Here is a 20,706-nt window from a genome sequence, read left to right on the forward strand (position 1 = left end):
AAGCAACTAAGGCTCAAATTAGTTTTATTTTTATTTATTTTATTTTATTATTATTAGTTTTTGAGACCGAGTCTTGCTCTTTCACCCAGGCTGTAGTGCAGTGGCACAATCTCCACTCACCGCAACCTCTACCTCCCAGGTTCAAGTGATTCTCCTGCCTCAGTCTCCCAAGTAGCTGGGATTACAGGCATGTGCCACCATGCCCAACTAATTTTTGTATTTTCTGTAGAGATGGGGTTTCACCATGGTGGCCAGGCTGGTCTCGAACTCCTGACCTCAGGTGATCCGCCCACCTCGGCCTCCCAAAGTGCTGGGATTATAGGCATGAGCCACTGCACCCAGTCCAGTTTTATCTTTAGACTAAGTTTTATTTTAAGCTAAGGCTCAAATCTGTTTTATTGTTAATTTCCACCTTGTGAACATCTTATCTCTGTTTATATGCACAAAAAATGATGTGTGTCCTTTGTAGTGTAGCAGTGTTAGCATATAAACAACAAGAAAATGATACCAAATGGAAAATAAATGCATTACAGTGTGTCAGAGAAATTGCATCACGCTCATGGCCAGAACATTCAGTTCATTCTTTGCTTTATTAGACTTAGGGACAGCACCTTCCCTCTGTCCATTCACTGTCTGTGGAATTATAAACTTGCAATGTCTATCATTGCTGTCAACCTAATGAAAGGGGATGGGGACAGAAAACTCCAGGGAGGAAATGGAAGCTCACAGATGAAGCAAGCAGAGGGGGTAGAGGAAGGCCTGAGGACAGCGGGAATAACTCTGGGCCCAGGATTCTCCAGAGACAAGCAGACATGGCAATGCCAGGCAAGAAGCTGATGGTGATCTGAACCACTGGAGTGCACAACTGGAGAGGTGGAGATGCCTCATAGCTCCCTAACCAAGCCACTGAAGAAGATGCTCAGGAAGGTGATTAATGAGCACCCAGCTCTGACCCCCATCCCTTCCGGGAGTTAGCCTTTCGTGGTGTCAAACTTACTTTGAAAAGTCACGGAGTGAGTTCCCCAAGAGTCACGTGAAAATGAGTTAGTAGGAGGTTTCAGAACATCACATTAGCGGTTGGAGGGATACTTTAAGAGGCATTGATTGCATCAAAACTCCTAAGAAGGTGAGAGAAGTATTTGTATGACTTTGGAAGAGCTAGTTGAGGTATTTTGTTTGTTTTTTGTTTGTTTGTTTTAGCGCAAACTTGGATATGGGGGAAGCTTCAGAATACTTTAGTAGATAGGATCGCTGCTGAGATTACTAGTTCCTAAGAGGAATGGGATCAAGAGGGATGCCAGTAAACATGTATAAAATGAGAGTGTTATCAAAAATGGAAAAATATGTAAAGAATGTGTGTGTGTGAATATGAATTACCAGAAGAGTGAGATGTTAAGAGACTTCGACAGCCTTAAGGATTGTGGGGTTGATCATTATGCCTGGCACATAATTATTGCACACTGGTTTGTTCTATGAGGTTGAATTAAATGTTAAGACACACAGATTCTTAGAATTAGAAAAGTGTGGAAGAGCACGATGCCAGCAGCCCACTAGTGCATGAGATGGCCCTTTCCCTGCCACAGGCAGGAGGGGTAACTTGCCCATGATCTGCACAGTGACCCGCCCCCAACAGCTCCTGTCTGCACAAAATATGTTGCTGTTAGGAACAGCCATTACTTTCTAATTAGTAAAATAACAAAAATAATAATATCCAGAAATCTGCAATGGTCAGAACCACAAAGAGAGAATGAACCAGGAAAACCAGGATCAGGTATAGAGAGCTTCTTCATCTGGCCGACTGTGTTAGGCAATGGCCTCATAGCCCCAGACTACATTTTTCTATTCTTCCTTATGTTATTTTACAAGCGTTTATATCACATGCATGTATTCTGAAATTCTATGAGTAGCAACTTATATTTGAAACAGTCCCTGCCCTCTCCCCACAAAAGTATTCAAATACTTGGGTGAGGACGGGGGATCAGTCAGGGACATGGTGGTTACTCACAACCCTCCTGCCTTACTGGGATTGGCAGCCTGGGAAAGATGGGAAGGCTGAGGACGTTCAGGGAGGTGTTTTTTTTTTTTTTCTTTTTTTGCGGAGAGGGGGAGATATGAGAAACTTTGAGGGGATGAGAAAGAGTTACTTCACATGTTCTCAGTTCAAATTTTAGCAGACATTCCTTTCTCCCCAGTGGCCATCAGCTTATGACATTGCTCCTCGGTTCCAATTATTTTCCGTTCCCATATATGTCCAAGGGAAGAGCTCCTGCCATGTTGTGTGTGGGACTCCAATGATTCCCAACCAGATGATGCCTACAGACAGAAAAGGACAGCAAGCAGCGTGGAGTTTGGCTACTTGGCTCAACTCTCACAGCCAGTGACGCTGGGGAAAGGATCAAATGAGAAAAATTGTGCAGTATCTGAGATAAAGTAGCCGCTCAACAATGTATTGCCCCATGGCAATTTTTAAATATAGAGTGTCTTTCAAACACTTTTTTGAAGTTTATTTTTAATTGACATATAATACTTGTATATATTTATATGGTACATAGCAATGTTTATATATATATGTGTGTGTATATATATATTTAGTGATCAGATGAGGGTAGTTAGCACATCCATCATCTCACACATTTATCGTTTGTTTTGGGAACATTTAATATTCTCCTTCTAGCTATCTGAAACAATATACAATATACTTTTGTTAACTCTAGTCATCCTACAGTGCCATAGAACACTAGAACTTATTCATCACATCTAGCTGTAATTTTGTGTCCCTTAACAAATGTCTCCCAAGTGGCCGTTTTGCTTTGTGAGCTAATATTCTCATTCTCTCTCTCTCTCTCTCTCTCTCTCTCTCTCTCTCTCTCTCTGTCTCTCTCACATACACACACACACACACACACACGCATACACACACAAATGATACACTTCATTTTTAATATGTCTCCTGGGAGTCTCATATGGCTAAATTCTGCTTCTTTTTGTAAGAAATGCTGATTGAGACCCAGTAAATTGATTTCCTAACCAACAAGGAATAGCTAACAGCTGTTTGAAAAACACAATCCTAACAAAATTTGAATGTTCTAATGGGCTGTAAAGGGTTAAGAGAGTTAAAGGACCCTAAAGGGTTAAAGTGAGGCAAGGTACCCTAACCTGGCCACACTCCCATCGTGAGCATTATACATCAATGGATGATAACAGGACTGAGTTCTCTTTCCAGTCCTTAGATGTAAAAGGGGACAGCAATTAGGAAGAAAGAGAGTTATAGGAAGTGGTAGGAATTGAAGAGAAAGTAGAAAAGATCTTAACTCTACCTTATTAAAGTTTCATGATCCAATTACAAAATAGATGTTTTATTTTCTAAACTGTCATTTTGGTTTGCTATAACACCACACACTTTCTCTTTCTCTTTCTCTCTCTCTCTCTCGTTAATTTTGCAACTCTCCTCAGAATTTTCTGTAGGAACCCTGATAAAAATATATACATAATATATTTTTAAAAATTGAATAATGGAAGAATTAAGACCTGGGACCCTAATAATCAATTAAAAGACAATCTGATCATGTCTTTGCATTTTATAGGTGCTGCTTTAAATTCTAATTTCTAATATTTTTTATTTCAAGGAAGTTTACAGGTTCGCTATCACCTAAACAAGGAAGAAACCCATGTATTCACCATTGATGCAGATAACTTTGCTAACAGAAGGATGCACCACTTGAAGATTAACAGAGAGGGAAGAGAGCTTACCATTCAGGTACCTTCCTTACTTTCTCCTGTATCAGCCAATGTGCCTTGGCTACTCTATCAAACTTTTCTAAACTTCTACCTGATACCAGTGTAGTGCCTAGTGCTGGAAACATAGTTACAAATCACACTTGCCCCCAGACTTGGAAGAACTAGGATAGTGGTTCTCAAGATGTGCTTCTCATGTCCCACAGGTATCAGCATCACTTGGGACCCTGTTAGAAATGCAGATTCTTGGGCCAAGTGTGGTGTCTCACGCCTGTAATCCCAGCACTTTGGGCAGCTGAGGCAGGTGGATCCCACAAGGTCAGGAGTTCAAGACCAGCCTGTGGCAAAACCCTGTCTCTACTAAAAATACAAAAATTAGCCAGGTGTGGTGGCACACACCTATAATCCCAGCTACTGGGGAGGCTGAGGTAGGAGAATCACTTGAACCCAGGAGATGGAGGTGGCAGTGAGCAGAGATCCCGCCACTGCACTCCAGCCTGGGAGAGAGAGTGACTCCATCTCAAAAAACAAACAAACAAGCAAACAAACAGAAATGCAGATTCTTGGGTTCCACACCAGATCTACTAAATTGGAGGCTATAGAAGAGAGGAAAGCAGCAGGTGATACTAATGTCTGCTCAGGTTTGCCAACCCCTGGGCTGCGTTAAAGTGAGGAAGATGCATGGGTAAAGAGGAAATCATCACAGGCTGTGGGAAGGGTCGTGGAGGAAGAACGCACAGGTGATACTGAAGAGGGTGCTGATCCCACCTGGGCATCAGTACTTACTCCCTGGAGCAAGTTAGGAGTAAGCTGAGTCTTGAAGATGAGTAGAAGTTGGCCACATGGAGGAGAGGGCTCAGGAAGAGGGTCTGTGTGAGCACAGGCTAAAGCTGTCTGAAAGCGTGTTGTGTGGGAGGCACCCCATGAGATCTCAGTGGGCTCCATATAAAGGGCCAGCAGCAGATGATGGCAGAGCTCCACAGAGAATAGACAGAGTCCAGATCATCCCCTTTAGAATCATGACCCTCAGCAAGTCCTTGCATCTGCCCAGCAATCACTCCATGTTTTTCAATCTGTCTGTTCTCCTGTTCTCCCGGTTGACCATTTTACACTCTCTCCTCTTTACTTATACTGCTAACAATTGCCAGTTTGTCTTAACTCTCAGCAGATGACTTTGCTTTCTTATTTCTTGTAAAAATGTAACATTCAGAAGAGAATATCCGCACATTCTCAAGAGCACGTTACATACCTACCACATCTGTGTTTGCACTCTCTCTCCCTCCGGAATAGTTCGTGGTTCTAGCTAAGGCCTGACCTGACTACCTGTGGGCCAGATCTGATATCCTACTGGAGAAAATCACTCCAGCATTCTCCTTCCTCCCTCTGTTTCATCATTTGTTTCAGCTCTACTGAATGACTCCCCAAAGCATTAAACAAATAATTATTACATGCATTAAGAACCAGTATACAATGACAATAGCTAAACAAGCAAACAAGCCAGCATATCTCTGGATAAAGAGAAGAAACCTTTCTCTTATCTGACTTCTTATAGTGTTCCATTCTCTTTGTCATTTTCTTGCCCATATTTTTGGAAATGTTGTTTATATGTTTGTTCTTCAAATTTTCCCTACCTCTTTCTTATACCCATACTGAAAAGGTTTTGTCTCTGTGCTTCAGCAAAATTGTACTTCTCAAGGCATCAATGTGCTTGCCTTGCAAAATCTGGTGGTCATGTCTCAGTGTTATCTTTCCTTCTCCTCTCACTGGCAACCGACATAGGGATTCCTTCCTGTTCTTGCAATTGACCTGAGTCTTTATTGCTTGCAGGATACAACTCTTGCCTGTTGATCCTTTTGCCTGTGTTAGTTGCTCCCTCTTGTCTCTTTTGTTGGTTTCCCATCATCTCTCAAAATTCTACCCATCAGAACACCCAAGGACTCCAACTTCTGCTTTTGATCTACACTCACTCCATACTCATCCCACTCAATCTCACATCTTTAAATTTGATGTACATGCTGATTGATCAGTCCTGAATGTGTATCTAACATTAATCCTGTCCTTGGATTCCAGACCTGATACCAACTACCTACTGGGCATATCTATAGGAGTGTCTGTCAGGCATCGGAATATTTAAGTAAATAGTTAAAATTGACTTATTAGGAAGCTCCCCTGAAACAATGACCTCATCCCCCAAAAGCATATCCCAGTTAGTGGCAGCTTCATTTTTCAAGTACACAATCTCAAAATTGTGGTGTTCTCCTTTCATCTCTCTTTCTCCTACATGCAGCATCTCGTGGATCAACAGCAGCTACCTTTCCGCAAGCCACCCTTGTCCTTTGCTTGGATTATCACTGTTTACAGTTGCCTTTTGATTGACATCTCCCTGCTCCTCTTTAGGTTCCCCAGCTGTCTATCCTCAACACAGCAGTCAGAGTGATCCTGGTGAAGGAATAGTCAGATTCTGGCATTCTTCTGTCCAAACCCTGTTAATGGTTTCCTTTCTCTTACAGAGAAAAAGTTAAAGGTCTTCCAGTGGCTTATAAGGATCTCCATGATCTGACACCCCTGCTCCCTTTCTGGTTGCTTCACGAACCTCATCTAATTATAAGCCCTCTGGAACGCTAGCTGTGCCACTCTGGCCTCCTTGCTATTTGCAGAGCCCTTGGACTCACTGCTTTGCCTAGAATGCTATTCTTTATATATATACATGTCCGCTTCTTGTACTTCCTTCTGGACTCAAATGATTCAAGAGGTCATTCTCATTGAGGCCATGTCTGATCAGCTTATTTAATAGAAGAATCTATTTCCTTGACTTCAACCCTACACTCCCCCTTATCCTTGCCTGCATTATTTTTTTCTCTCAGCACTTAAGTTCCAATACAATGTATTTACTTATCAAATGTTCTGTCCTAGCTCTCTCCTCTAGAATGTAAGTTGCCTGAGAACAGAGGAGGGTCATTCTGAGCAGCCGTGCCAAAGGAAAGTCATGGCAGGGAAGATAGGAGGACTATGTATGATTCCCCGGTGGGTTGCACCCAAGCTGTGCAAAGTCAGGCACATGGCCAATGGGATCTTAGTCTCCTCTTCTTACAGGTGAACTGAAAAGTAATGAGGATCCTTTCCAGGAATAACACCATATGCATAGTCAGAGTAGAGCCTGGAAGAAACCAGTAGGATATGGCTAGCCTGAAAAAGTGAGAATGAATGGGGAGGGCTCCTAGGAATGGCGAGGGGACCAAACAGATGGAGCTGGAATTAGCAATGGGTGAAGTAAGGAGGGATCTCTAAAGGATAGTCATAGAAATAAAGTCCTATCCTGGTGGTGGCTTTTGCTCACCCCTGCAAGATGGGATTATCAACCGTCCATGTTGGTTGCAACTAAGTGTTCAGCTACCCTCTCCTCCCCAGGGCCACATGTTTTGTCGAACTGCAATCCTTGCCCAGGAAAAGCTCTCTGCCCACACCTAAATGAGAGCAGGTTAGAATTATGGAACAATGGAGGCAGTGGTGGCCCTAAGGAAAAACTGAGAGAAAGGGGGAGAAATGGAAAATAAGTTCCTGCCTCCTATTAATGTTAATCTCGCACAGCAAGTTCCTGAGTAGGTTTCATTTGTTTGCTTGTTTGCAGCAAATAATTTGGTGAGAAAATCTCCATGGGGAGATAAATACCTGTAAAATGCTGTATACAGTTTCCCAAGGAGAAGACTTGTGTGAAAACCCTTATTTCACAAAGAAGAAAGAAAGGGGTATTTTATGTGCATTGTGGGAGAATTAGCGAGACCTGTCTAATCTCTCTGGAGAGGAAATCTCAGAGGGGGATCTGCTCTCTGTGTGCGTTGTTTCAAGCTATTTCCATATGGGATCGTTTTATGCTTCTTACCTGCAGACCTCTGCTGATGTGCCTTTGTTTTCTGTTTTCCTGCAGATGGACCATCAACTTCGACTCAGTTATAACTTCTCTCCAGAAGTAGAGTTCAGGGTTATAAGGTCACTCACCCTGGGCAAAGTCACAGGTATGTTGTTGTAGTTCATACCTTTCCAGTGGGCTTTATTAAAATAAATGAATACGTAATTTTCATTAGGGTGTTTAAGGATTCAAGTCTGCAGCCTTTTGCTCTCGTAATATCTGAGATCTGAAACCAAGATTTCTTGTTCAGAAAATGCCAGGATGTATCTGTGGCAGAAATAGGCACTGCGTTTCCATCTATTTTATAAAAATTTGCAAGAGGCAAAATACTAAAGTAATTTAGCAGAATACTTAAATGTGTACTTAATTTTAAAATGTATTTTTAAGTTTTACTTAATTTTAACTTAAATGTATGAGTGCATAAATTAAGGATTTGAACAACTCAATCGTTCATCAAAAATTTTAAAGGCATTGTAATTTCCTACTATAATAGTGAACCTTCTCTTGTTCTACTGGAAGTTCTGTCAATTTTCACTTTATATATGATGAGAGTATTCATTACATGCATGCAAGATGGAAATTTTTCATCTACCTGATGAAGTGAACATTTCATCACACTTAAGTGATCTTTTTAAACTTTAGTAAGGTCTTTTTATGCTTAAATTTATTTTGCCTATTATTAATATTCCTATTACAGTTTCACTTAACTTAGTATTTGCCTGGCCTTTTTTCTCATTCTTTTTCTTTCAATTTTTCCTTTTCTTTCAGCTTTGTAGGTGATCTTGTGAAGCACATACTGCTAGATTTTATTTTTATACCCAATCTGTCCATCCATTTTTTTTTTATAATGGCAAATGTAGGTCCTTTTACATTATGGAGCTACTTGTACAATTGGACTCGTTTCTGCTACCCTATTTCCTATATATCCAACTTTTCCTGTGATTCTATCATATTTTTTCTGACTCTCTCTCTCTCTCTATCACAGCACAGTACAGAAAACATTAATAACTCAAGGCATTGTAAGCAGAAATACACTTAAAACAGCAAGTTAGTTGCTTACAAAATTCTATATTTACAGTGTGAGTTCTTTGTGGGGTCTTTTGGAATGACTTTCTCGTGCCCCATACTGTATGCAAATTCACATGTAGAAGGAGGAGGTCTCTGAAAAATGGTTGTGAAGAAGGCAGCCCGCGCCCCGGCTTTTGCTTGCTGGTAGATAGAGCTGAAAAGGCAGAAAAATGATTCCTGCTACAGCCCTCAAGCTTCATAAAGGGTTTATCATTTCCAGATGTAATGTCGATCCAGAAACCTAGCTGCAGTAGGGTCAAAGAAATGTCCATTTTAGTTCCCCAAATAGCAGTTGGAAGAGCCAATCAACACTGATCCCAGATTGAGTTTCATTTATTTCTGATTCCATCCCCCTCCTAATAATAATCATTTTTATATTTTTAGATACTGCTTATTTTTGATATATTAATATAAACACTGGTCTATATATTCCTCATTTCTTCCTTTATCTCAGACTTTTCTATTTTCTGCCAGACTTTATTTTCTTCTTTTGAACTAAATTCTTTTGAATTCTTTTCTGTTTAAGGTTTCCTTCATTTTATATATATATATATATTTTTTTTTCCTGAACAAAAGGTTTGTATTTTACCTTTAATCTTGGAAGATAATTTTGCCAGATCTTCAACTCAATATTGAAGAATATTTTCTCTCAGATGTAGAGAAATTACTCAGAGGTGTTTTGGAGCCAGTGTACCTATAAGATGGAAGTGTTATGGAGCCCATATACCTGTAAAAGTCAGGTATACACGTCTCTCCCCAACTCTGCATCCTTCAATGGTGGCAGGATGCCAGCTTGAAATCAGCTGTAGTAGGAAGGTTTACACTGTGGATATCAGAAATGCTAAGAGCCAGGACTTTCCCCACCTCTTCCTACTGAAGAGCCAGTTTCAAAGACTCACTGGCACATCAGTGCCCTCTTATTTCCTGGCTCCCCTGGTTGCTACCAAGAAGTCAGCTGTCCATCTGTCCTGCTTTTGTAGGTACTCTGACCACCTCCGTGCCTACCACCTACAAGTTGATTTAAAGTCATCCCTTTTTCTTTGATGTTTTGCCGTTTTGTCATCAGGTGTCTGCTTGTAGATTTCTTTTTAAAATACCTTACTTGATATTTTAATGTTTCCTGTTCATTATGTCATAAGTATCTATGCATCCAATTCATATTTATTATTCATACGTACCCGTTCATCAGTTCTTAAAAATTCTCAAAATATCAAATCTTACTTCCTCCTATTCTATCTACTCAATTCTTTTATATATAAATTATATGAACTTAGACTTGCTAATTCTATCATCATATTTCTTACATTCTTCTTAGAGTTTTCATTCTTTGATATAACATCTTGCATTCTGGGCAATTCATTTGGCTTTATCATCACATTCACTAGTCCTCTCCTTATTTATGCCTAATCCCATTCAATGAATCGTTTCTTATTGATTTTATCTTTCATTTCTAAAAATCATATTTTGCTCTTTTTGAAGCATGACTATTAAAAAAGATAATTTGTTGTCTCCATTCTTTTGTTCGTTTCCATCTTTTTATGTATTTAGGCATTTCATTAATAGTTACTGAACACTTTGTCTCTGGTAATTCCAACATCTGAAGTCTGTGAGGGTCCCAGTCTGTTACTAGCTGTTTTCTAGATTTTTTCCTGTGATAGCTTGTTATCTTATACTGTGTGTGTGTATGTGTGTGCATGTGCATGTGTGCATGTCTGTTTGTTCATATTGATTGCAATTAATTTGTGACAACTCTAAGGATCAAAAATCAAGACACGTTCCTCAAAATAAGATTTTGTTTAACTTCTGCCAGGTGCCAGGAGGTACTACCAACTTAGGACAATTTTAATTTCTCACCTTTTTTTTCTGAACAGTGAAGAAATATAAATTTGAGCTCCATATCTGAATGAGATCAGTCTTCTGACTGAAGTCTTAGCAGAAATGTCATTACTATTAATATCATTAACCAAATTAAAACACCCTAGGAAAGAGGAAAAATTTGGGCTTACTGACCACAAAGCCCAGACCTTTTTCATGGCCCCGTGCTCTGTGTAATGGAGGTTCCAATAATATCCTCTTGTTAAAAATGAAAAAAAAAAATCCTCATTAAATCTTACCACTGTGTATAGCATTCATATGACCCTTCACTCTTTTAGCTAAGCCAGCAATAAGACTGGTGAATTGAAACTTTAAAGCAAGGTACTACAGACAACTTGTTATTTTATTTCTGGTGCTTCGTAATTATCAGGTAGAAAAGAACTGTTAAGATTGAGGAGGAACACTGCATTAGTCCATTTTGGCATTGCCATAAATACTTGAGACTGGGTAATTTATAAAGAAAAAATGTTTAATTGACTTATGGTTCTACAAGCCATATAAGAAGCATAATGCTGGCATCTGCTCAGCTTCTGGGAAACCTCAAGAATTTTAAAGTCATGACAGAAGACAAAGGAGGAGCAGGCATGTCACATGGTCAGAGCAGGAAGAAGAGAGAAAAGGAAGGTACCACACAATTTTAAACAATTATATCTTACCAACTCACTCACCATCACAAGGACATCAACAAGAGGATGGTAGTAAACTATTCATGAGAAATTTTCCCTCATGAGCCCATCACCACCCACCATGTCCTACTTCCAACATTAAGGATTACAATTCAACATGAGATTTGAGTGAGGACACGGATACAAACCATATCAAATACCCAATGAAATGACTTCATTGTTCTAAGGATGGGAGACATCTGACTACTGGACTGCCTTCCCATTTGAACTGCTGTTGAACAGATGGAAGGATTTGGACCAACACTTAACCTCAACACTCTGGTCTATGAAAGTTGCCTAGAAGAAGGTAAAGGGAGACAATATGAACATCCAGGCTTATTATTTAGAAAGGACACTAATCCTGGGGGAACTCTGGAACAAGGAAACCAAACCCCATGCATCAGAAATAAGAGTAGAGTAGGGATGGAGAAAACAGGAAGGAATGGTATTAAGATGACTACATGGAATTAATGATGAATGCAACTGAACTTCACAATTTTAGAAAAGATTGCTTTGGAGGACATTTCCAACTGTAAATCAAACACTCGAAAGCATTTTTCATGGTAAATACGAAAAAAAAAATATGTAGTAAATCTAGTGTCTCAGTTTTCATCAGTACCACCAATAGCATTTCATTGCAAAGCAAAAGCAAGTTTGTTCATTTTCTTTTTGTCCGAGAAAGGACCAATTCCTTATTAAAGAGCACAGTGGTTTAGTACATACTCTATACTAGCCATGGTGCTACAGATACTGTTATAAATAAAGCAGTTTTTTGTTTGTTTGTTTGTTTGTTTCCTGAAGGTCCCCATGATGTAGATACTGGCCCGTAAAATATAGCAGATATAATTGTCTACATTAAAACTTCACTGTTGGTTCTCTAAGAGTGTTAATGCTCATATCTGTCAAGTTATGGGATATTGCAAAGTTTATTCTTTGGTTTACTGACATTTCTTAACTTTCAACTGAGAATTCCTTGTTCTGGCCGATTGCATCAGTGAATTTAAGAAAAACAACATTAAAAGAGAGAGAGAGCATATATTTAGGGAAGTAACCCATTTGGAAGAGATAATGTTTCTGGAAATGTACTTATTTCATTTGAAAGTATAGATGTGTGTGCCTCAGATTTAAACATAGTGTGCTCTATCACTGTTGTTTCTAAGTCTCTGTTTAACCTGGCCCTGTCACAAGAGCATAGACAGCCAGGCAGACTTAGGAATTGAAAAAACTTGAAACTTCTAAAAGAAACTCTCCTTTTTTGTGTTTATTTTTTTCTGGTCCTGATGTCCCCTTCTTTACTCTTCTAAAATATATCAAGAAAATTTGATTTCAAAACAAAAACTACTATGGTTTGGTGAAATTAAGAGTTAGTATTATTATTATTATCATCATCATACTTCTGAGAGAAGTATGATATTACTCTTCTGAGAGAAGACTTCTTGCCAGTCTGCAGAATTAAGAAGTAGCTACTTTTTAAAAATATGTAAACAGGTTAAAGTTTAGGCGGAAAAGAATTATAGTACAGCCTTTAAACTGTTGCTACAAAATTCTGAAGAGACATTAAAATGGAATTTGCACTCATGGCATGCTGATAACATTTTTTTTTTTATGCAGCTGATGTTTATTAATCTCCTACTTGCCAGTTTGATAGGCCAAAGCTCACACCTGCCAGAGGCATTATTCTTCTGCTCCAGTGGCTGTTTGCCCATCTGGATTTCAATATTTACTTGCCTCAAAAAAAAATACAGAAATTGAAAGGATTTCTTCTGAAGATGCGTAAAATTTACAGTTAATCTGTAAGTTGCAGAGCTATCTGTGAGCATGTACGCATGATTTTGACATGTTAAAATGAGTTCTGATTGCATCTATAGAACAGGGTTCTTTAATTCTCCCCAATCCCTCAGGTTTACACTTTGAGCCTACTGTGTCTTGTGCAGCATTACAGTATCATTGAATGAATACCTTGAATGCGTTCACATAAAATCACTTTACAAGCATCTTGCAGAGGGTGAGTTACGGCTGCCATTTATAGAAAGCACAGAAGAATTTATGCATATAAATAAAAGGTGTGTACTTCAAAATGCTCACTTTGGAGGACTGTACTCTAATTCCTTTTTGATTTTGGACACAGAGGCTTCTTATGATTCAAATCTGGGAGTCGATGCCAAACTAGGAAAAACAATTCTAGAGCGGAAGATACTCAGCTTTTTGGAGACAAATTGACCCATGTTTGCATCTCTCACGTAGTTAAACATTGTGTGACCTTCGTGAATTTATCAAACTTGTTTATGGTTCCTTATTGTTAGAATAAGGATAGTAATACTTAATTCATTTAATGAATTCACAGAGCTGTGTAAGGATTTCTTGAAACATTATATGCAAAATACTTGGTATTTAGCATATACTCAAGAAATGTTTGCTTTTTTTTTTCTTTATTTTCAAGGTTGTAGAAACATAAAAGAGAACTGTGAGTTTGTTTTTTGGGTTTTTTTTTCTGTTTTCTTTGTTGTTAATGTGTCTGTCAAGGTGATTGTAAGTGTAACTTCCAGGGAGGTGCTCAACCATGCTCCAAAAGAGCAATTCTGAACCATGGTGAGTCTTGCAGTATCTAGTGTGACTCGTTATCAGTTAGCACTGTTTCAAGGGTATATCAAACTCATACCAGATTCAACAATGACAACAAAAGAGGAAATAATAGTTGGTTAAAATAGAAGTTTCAAGGTATAAGATCTGCTTCAGGTACAGCTGGCTTCAGAATCTCAAATATTAAGATTCGGGTGTTTCCAGTCTCTCTGTTTCTCACTCCACATTTGGCTGCTTACCTCTTGGAGGGGCTTCATTTGCAGGCAAGATTTCAGTGGTAATGAAGGTGAAATCATCAACTCCAGGTTTAAGTAGTAGCAGTTCAACATTCCATGTGGAAAGAAAACTTCTCACTTTTAAAAGTTCCAGAAAACTTTCCTTGTGTTAAGTCATGGGGTTGAGTTTTCAAGGACCAATCTCAGACCATGGCAGTGTTCAGGTGATTGGGATCTACTGCATGGCCATGGCCCATTCACCCAGATACGCTGTGAAGAGAGTGAAGGAGTTAGTTCCGTGTTAATTGCATGGGTTGATAACAGGGAAAGGGTACTTCTCAGAAGCAAGTTGAGCTGTTCTTACCAGAGAAAGAGAGAAATCAACAATGATCTAGTAATGCCACCTCTTTTTCTGCCTTGCATTTTGCTCTCCCTCTTTTAAGAGGAGAGAAGAGGGTGCAGTTATAGCCATGGGCTAGGAATTGTGGCTGATTTGGGGAAAGGATTGTGCCAGTGTGCATCAACAGTTCAAATATGTTGCAGTAGGAATAATAATAGTTGAGGTATGCTCTTTTAATAAATAAATTCATGTAATCTTCTGTAAAACAAGTTTATAGCTTCCACAGTGACTCCTCTAAAAGATTATTTCATTTTAAATGCATAGGCTCCTCAAATTATATATCATTTTGTTTATGGTCATGTATAGTTCCTAGTAAATACTGAATCTCCAAACCACAGCCTCTTCCAGACTCAAATCCTAACATTGCATGTAATTGTCTTATATGGTGTCCAGATAATTTTTAATGATACTGTCTCTTTGGGTAATACAGTATTTTAGATATGTTAATCTAATCTGACCTTCTGCATCATGAAGTAAATGGTGTGTTTCAGAGCATCCTGAAATATCAGATTTCAATAATCATCCCATCTTCCCAAACATGCATGTCTTATATTTTCTACTTTGTAGATAACCAGCATTGAATTGCAACTGGGTTATATGGGATTTTTGTTATTTTTTTCCTTTAATAACGAGTTACATTTTTCCCCCACAGATAAATTCAATAGATGATTTAGTTTCTTCTCATGCAACAGGAATGTGTGTTATCTTATGATTTAAGATGCAATTTTATTTCTGTGTGTTAAATGAATCACCTCATGATAGCAGTGCCAGCCCGCTCCATGCTCTGCACTGCTCTGTAAAAGTTGTCCTTTTTTCTAAGAGTGAAACCACTCTTTGAATAGAATGCCCTTGAGTTACTCATTTTATATCATCACTTGCCTGCTCTGTCTATACTAGTGACTAAAAAAAATGAATGAAGCAAAAATATCAATGACATGTTGTTTCCAAATGCAGACTGTCTTCAGCTGGGAGGAGCTGTTAGTAATCTCCTTCTCAGAGGGGTGGCCTTCAAGGAAACGCCAGACTTGACACATCTTTGCCTGACTGTGATAGCAAAGGATGTTTTGTGTGGTGGCCCAGAAGTCACATGACATGACTCTTAATGATATAAACTTCAAATTAGTTCTCCTCAAGCAAAAACTATTGAGCATTACTATGGCTACACAGTGTGTGAAACAAACAAACGAACCTAACAGCAAAAAAAATTGCCCTTGTTCTAAAGATCCGGCTTATCTTAAAAATTTACTCTTTCAAAGGAAAGTTATTTGGGTGGGATCTGTTGGTAGTATTAACGTTTTTCAAGGTTTTGAAGTATCCCGTATAGGCTATGCTAAATACCAGGTTTTCTTCACTGTTACCAAATGATAATACTAAAAATGGTATAATATTTATAGCATACTAATACTAATAGTACCATAAAACCAGTAGTTACTGTTAGTATGATTATTTGATAATATCTTTCTGTATGCTAAGTCTAAACTCGTTCCTTATGTTAATTTATTTTTCCCCAGGGAGATAAGTACCATTCTTATTTCTATTTTTATAGATGAGAAAATAGAGTCACAGAGGTTCAGGGACTTTCCCAATATCACGTAACCAGTAAGCGTCTGGATTCCGCACTCCTAGTAGATCCTGCCACAGTTTGGTTTTTAAGGAATGATATGAACTATTTGACACAATGCATAGTTCATTTATCTGCTGAGAAGCTCTGCATCAAAAGTTTGTCTTTTTAGACCTGATGGGCTTAAAAGTAGAGGTAGAGTGAGAGAGTCTTTAATCATGGAGAGAGGATGGCACATTTCTTGTAAGTCAGGCTTTGGAATCAGCTGTGGGTTCAAATTATGACTTCACCATTGACTAATGTGACCTGGACAAATTACTAAATATTGCAAACTTCACTCTTTTCAACTAGAACAATTATAAGTGTTATTATAACACTTATAATTCGGAAAATCTGGTGCTGATGCAGGTGATGTGCCCAGGATGATGCTTGACATGTAATAAAAGCTCAGTAAAGTTTGTAACACCAGTTTAATCATAACGTAAGAAGCCACTTCGTCCAACCTAGCATTTTTCCTTTTGGACTCTGGTTGCCTTCCAGCTAAAGGTATTCTAGTCTTTACGTAACAAAGCTTAAATTTTACTCTTCTCTCCCACTCTAGGGGGATGAATGGATAAGACAAGGTGTCGACTTGACCTTAATTGATGATTGGTAAACAGTGGAGGCAGTGGTGTGGACAGTATTTACTTTTTTACTTCATTTTTTTTTTCTTTTTGGAGATGGAGTCTCACTCTGTCACCCAGGTGCAATCTCCGCTCACTTCAACCTCTGCCTTCTGAGTTCAAGCAATTCTCCTGTCCCAGCCTCCCAAGTAGCCGGGATTACAGGTGTGTGCCACACGTCCGGCTAATTTTTGTATTTTTAGTAGAGATAGGGTTTCACCATGTTGGCCAGGCTGATTTCAAACTCCCAACCTCCAGTAATCCACCCATCTCGGCCTCCCAAAGTGCTGGGATTACAGGCATGAGCCACTGCACCTGGCCAACAATACTTTTGATAAAATCATCTGAAAAGAGTTAACAAGGACAAAACCTACCTGAAATTATTTAAACTTACTTTCTCAGGAGTCAAGCTGCCGCTGATGGGTTGTAATCATGTGATACTTTTTGAGTCAGTCAAGCTTAAAATCATCAAATCTAATCTGACGCTTAAAGACTCCAGACATCACTTCTGCCCTTCTCCACTTCGCAGCATGGGATAGTCATGAGGTTCCAAAGACAGGACCCCAGTCTCATTTACAGTTTTGTCTTCCCTGCTACTGTATTGGCAGACACATATTACATGTTCCGTAATATATGTTGAAGGAAAACACACACAGTCACATACACACACACACATATATGTATAATGTATAAATATTGGAGCTGTGGTTACCTGAAAGGTTATCATGCTATCCATGACTGGGCCCAGTGTTGTCCAGCTAGCTGCCTCCAAGACTTGGATGAGTGTCTCCAGCTTCCTCTTACAATGTATTTTTCTCACAAGTATGTGTGGTAGTGAGATGGGAAATGAGTGGGTTGGGAGTCAGACAGTGCTGAGCTCAAACCATAGAAAGGTTGCTACTTAGCTCTGTCATGATTAACATCACCTCTCTGAGCCTTGGTTTCCTCATCTGTAAAGCAGGAGTAGTAATACTTGCTTTATTGGTTTGTTTCAAAGATATGAGATAATGCCTGTGAAGGGTCTGGTTTGAAAACAGCAACTATTGTTAATGAGATCATACAACCATGCCGCCTATTGATTTTCTTTGCCTGATATCCCTCTTCCTTGCCAATGGCTCTGCTATTGATTTATTTGCCCTTTGCCTGGGGAATCTGGGCCAGTGTTATAAATGTCAATGTTGACAAAGTAATGAAGTACAAAGGATCCGAGCTAAAAGTAATGAACTCCCTGCAGTGGCCTTGTAGGGACTTCTCTGAAGCTTGGTAGAATGGAAGCACCGTATTGGCCAGAAGCTGAAAGAAACAAGTGAAACAAGCACAGGTTAGAATTCTAGATGCTTTCCCACACAGAAGGAGAGGGAATCGAGGCTCAAAGAGGGTTGTGTGGCCACTGGTTACTCATTTAGCCTACCAAGATTTTATTTTTGCAGGATGCCATTAATGATAATAAATTGAGTTTTAAAACAGATTAGCATAACGTAAAGCTCATTGTCACTTAGGAATGATTGTAGATGTCATTTATCCATTTCTAAGAATGATTTGACCTGAATCTGTGGATTTTTCCTTTACACTTCCGCAATTATCATTGCCAGTGATCAGTGCCAGAGGTAGGGTCTTGTGGCTAATATTCTTTTCTTTTTATTATTGTTATACTTTAAGTTCTAGGGTACATGTGCACAACGTGCAGGTTTGTTACATATGTATACATGTGCCGTGTTGGTGTGCTGCCGCCATTAACTCGTCATTTACATTAGGTATATCACCTAATGCTATCGTTCCCCCCTCCCCACAATAGGCCCCAGTGTGTGATGTTCCCCTTCCTGTGTCCAAGTGATCTCATTGTTCAGTTCCCACCTATGAGTGAGAACATGCAGTGTTTGGTTTTCTGTTCTTGCGATAGTTTGCTGAGAATGACGGTTTCCAGCTGCATCCATGTCCCTGCAAAGGACACGAACTCACTATTCACAATAGCAAAGACTTGGAATCAACCCAAATGTCCATCAATGACAGACTGGATTAAGAAAATTGTGGCTAATATTCTAAAGTTCTCTGCCTTTTCCTTGATAAAGAGTCACATGGCCTGCTTCTTAGTGAGGAAAATAAAGAATTAAATCATTCTAGCTAGGAAATTTCTAGTTTTAGTTCATTCACTTAAAATCAACTACTGCCCACTCTAATCAACTCTAAGCAATCATATATAAGACTTGAATACATGCCTTATCTTTCTCATTTCTTGTCTTACCTTTTTCTTCAAAATGATTGCATAGAATATAAGCCTTGCACAGGGCATGCCTCCCATAAAAGATACACATGATATAAATATTTGGAATTAGTAAATTGCTCCATAACATTATTTGTGGATAATTCATTGAATGCATTATTGAATACCTATTATATACAAGGCGATATAATAAGAGAAAATATGAAAACTTTAAAGAAGTAAAGCCCATAGATCTGTGTTCCCAAAGTGATAAAACACATATCTGTGAGGACAAGACATTTATTTAATTGTGATATGAACAGTTTTGATAAGTGTTTTACAGATTGAGTGTGCTTAATATTCGTAAAAGGGAGAGACCATTTCTAGCCGAGATGACCCAGAATGTTGTTGTGTGGAAGATCACCTTGACCTTGGTCTTGAAGGACAGGTTTGACCTCAATAGATGGAGTACATTCCAGGAAGGAGGAATGGTGTGAACCAGGTAAGACCGTAAGAAGACAAAGATAGTAGGATAGGAACAGTAAATAGGCCATCTGGGAAGGTTTCATACATGCAGCAGAGTAGAGGGAGGCAAGGGAAACAAGAACAGTCCATTGGGAGGATATTACAGAGGACATTCAGTGCTCTGCAAAGGCATTCAGAATCTATTGTGCAGAGAGGAGAGAGCGTAGAAAGGAGCTCTCATGGTCAGAGCTGCTGTTATCATGCTCTCTTGTTAGTAACAAGCAAGATGGAGGAAAGAGAGACTGGTGTGCAGGTTATGCTAATGCCTATCCTTTAGGTATAAAAGAGATAGTAATGGAACTGGGGAGCAGGTACAGGTGCAGTTTGTAAAACAAGAATTGGAAGATTTGGATAATTCACTGGGTAGGTGGATGGCAGAGTAGCCAGGGCAGGAATGGAGAGGACATGAGGAAAGGAAATCGGAGCAGCTTTTTCCAGTCATTGCAGAGAGAAATAAAATAGTTCTGGTCTGGCCTGAGCCCGAGTTTGCTGACTTGCGGCATAAGTTACAATGGACTATAAGGCTGATACCTTACCCTCTTCCTTTGAGCCTGCTCTCCAGTCCTGCTCAGCTGCTTCTGGATTTGAGAAATCCCTATCATCAAGCACATGGGGAAGAGAAGTGGATCGGATTGCTGCGGGGAGAGTCCAGTTAGGGGCCTTCACTGTGGCAATGTCCACAGTAGTCTGCGCCCCTGCATGGGACACATCTCTCCCCATCTTGAATTTGTTACGATTTCCTGACTTGTATTTCTTACGTGTGTATGTAGCTGCTTCCTTGGGAAAAGTGTAGTCCTTGAAGTCAGGGACATTTTGTCGTCATATTCTTATCACTCCCACTTTGAAACACGGGCCTTTGTGCTCTGTCTATGCTTCTATGTGTTTCATAATGCACTTCTTCTGATTAGTAATGCATCACAGGTGATAGACATGTTTTCAATTCAAGGCGGAAATGCTTACACTGGTATTCCTGATTTTAGAATCCCTATAGTGTGACCAGTCATTCTGGTCTACTCAAGACTGAGGGATTCCCCGGGATGTGGAATTGTAGGTCCTAAAACTGAATCAGTCTTAGGAAAGCCAGCACAGTCCATCGCCTAAGCCACACTCAGTTCAGGCGTTTTGAATAGTTTAATGGAACTGGACTCAGTGCTTTGAATGCCAGATTGACAACTGAGTTTCATGCTTTGCCCAGCCACAGCTGAGTTCAGGGGCCACCATCCCTGAGGATATGCTATGGTTTGAATAGGTGAGGTTGGGAAGGAGTGAGAATGAACCACTCAGCCCACTGACCAGCACTCACTGAGTCTCTG

The 20,706-nt window shown here is 39.4% G+C and overlaps 1 protein-coding gene across 1 annotated transcript in view; it reads left to right on the forward strand.

Annotated features, from left to right (window-relative positions):
• CNTNAP5 (contactin associated protein-like 5) overlaps window positions 1–20,706 on the forward strand; it is an 886,807-nt gene that overhangs the window by 829,327 nt on the left and 36,774 nt on the right. Inside the window, exons 20-21 of the mRNA XM_011941654.1 lie at window positions 3,627–3,757; window positions 7,661–7,748. Coding sequence (XP_011797044.1) covers window positions 3,627–3,757; window positions 7,661–7,748 — 219 coding nt within the window. The remainder of the gene's footprint in view (window positions 1–3,626; window positions 3,758–7,660; window positions 7,749–20,706) is intronic.

This window comes from Colobus angolensis, unplaced genomic scaffold (assembly GCF_000951035.1).
Source record: "Colobus angolensis palliatus isolate OR3802 unplaced genomic scaffold, Cang.pa_1.0 Scaffold20, whole genome shotgun sequence".
In the NCBI taxonomy this organism is placed as follows: domain Eukaryota; kingdom Metazoa; phylum Chordata; class Mammalia; order Primates; family Cercopithecidae; genus Colobus; species Colobus angolensis.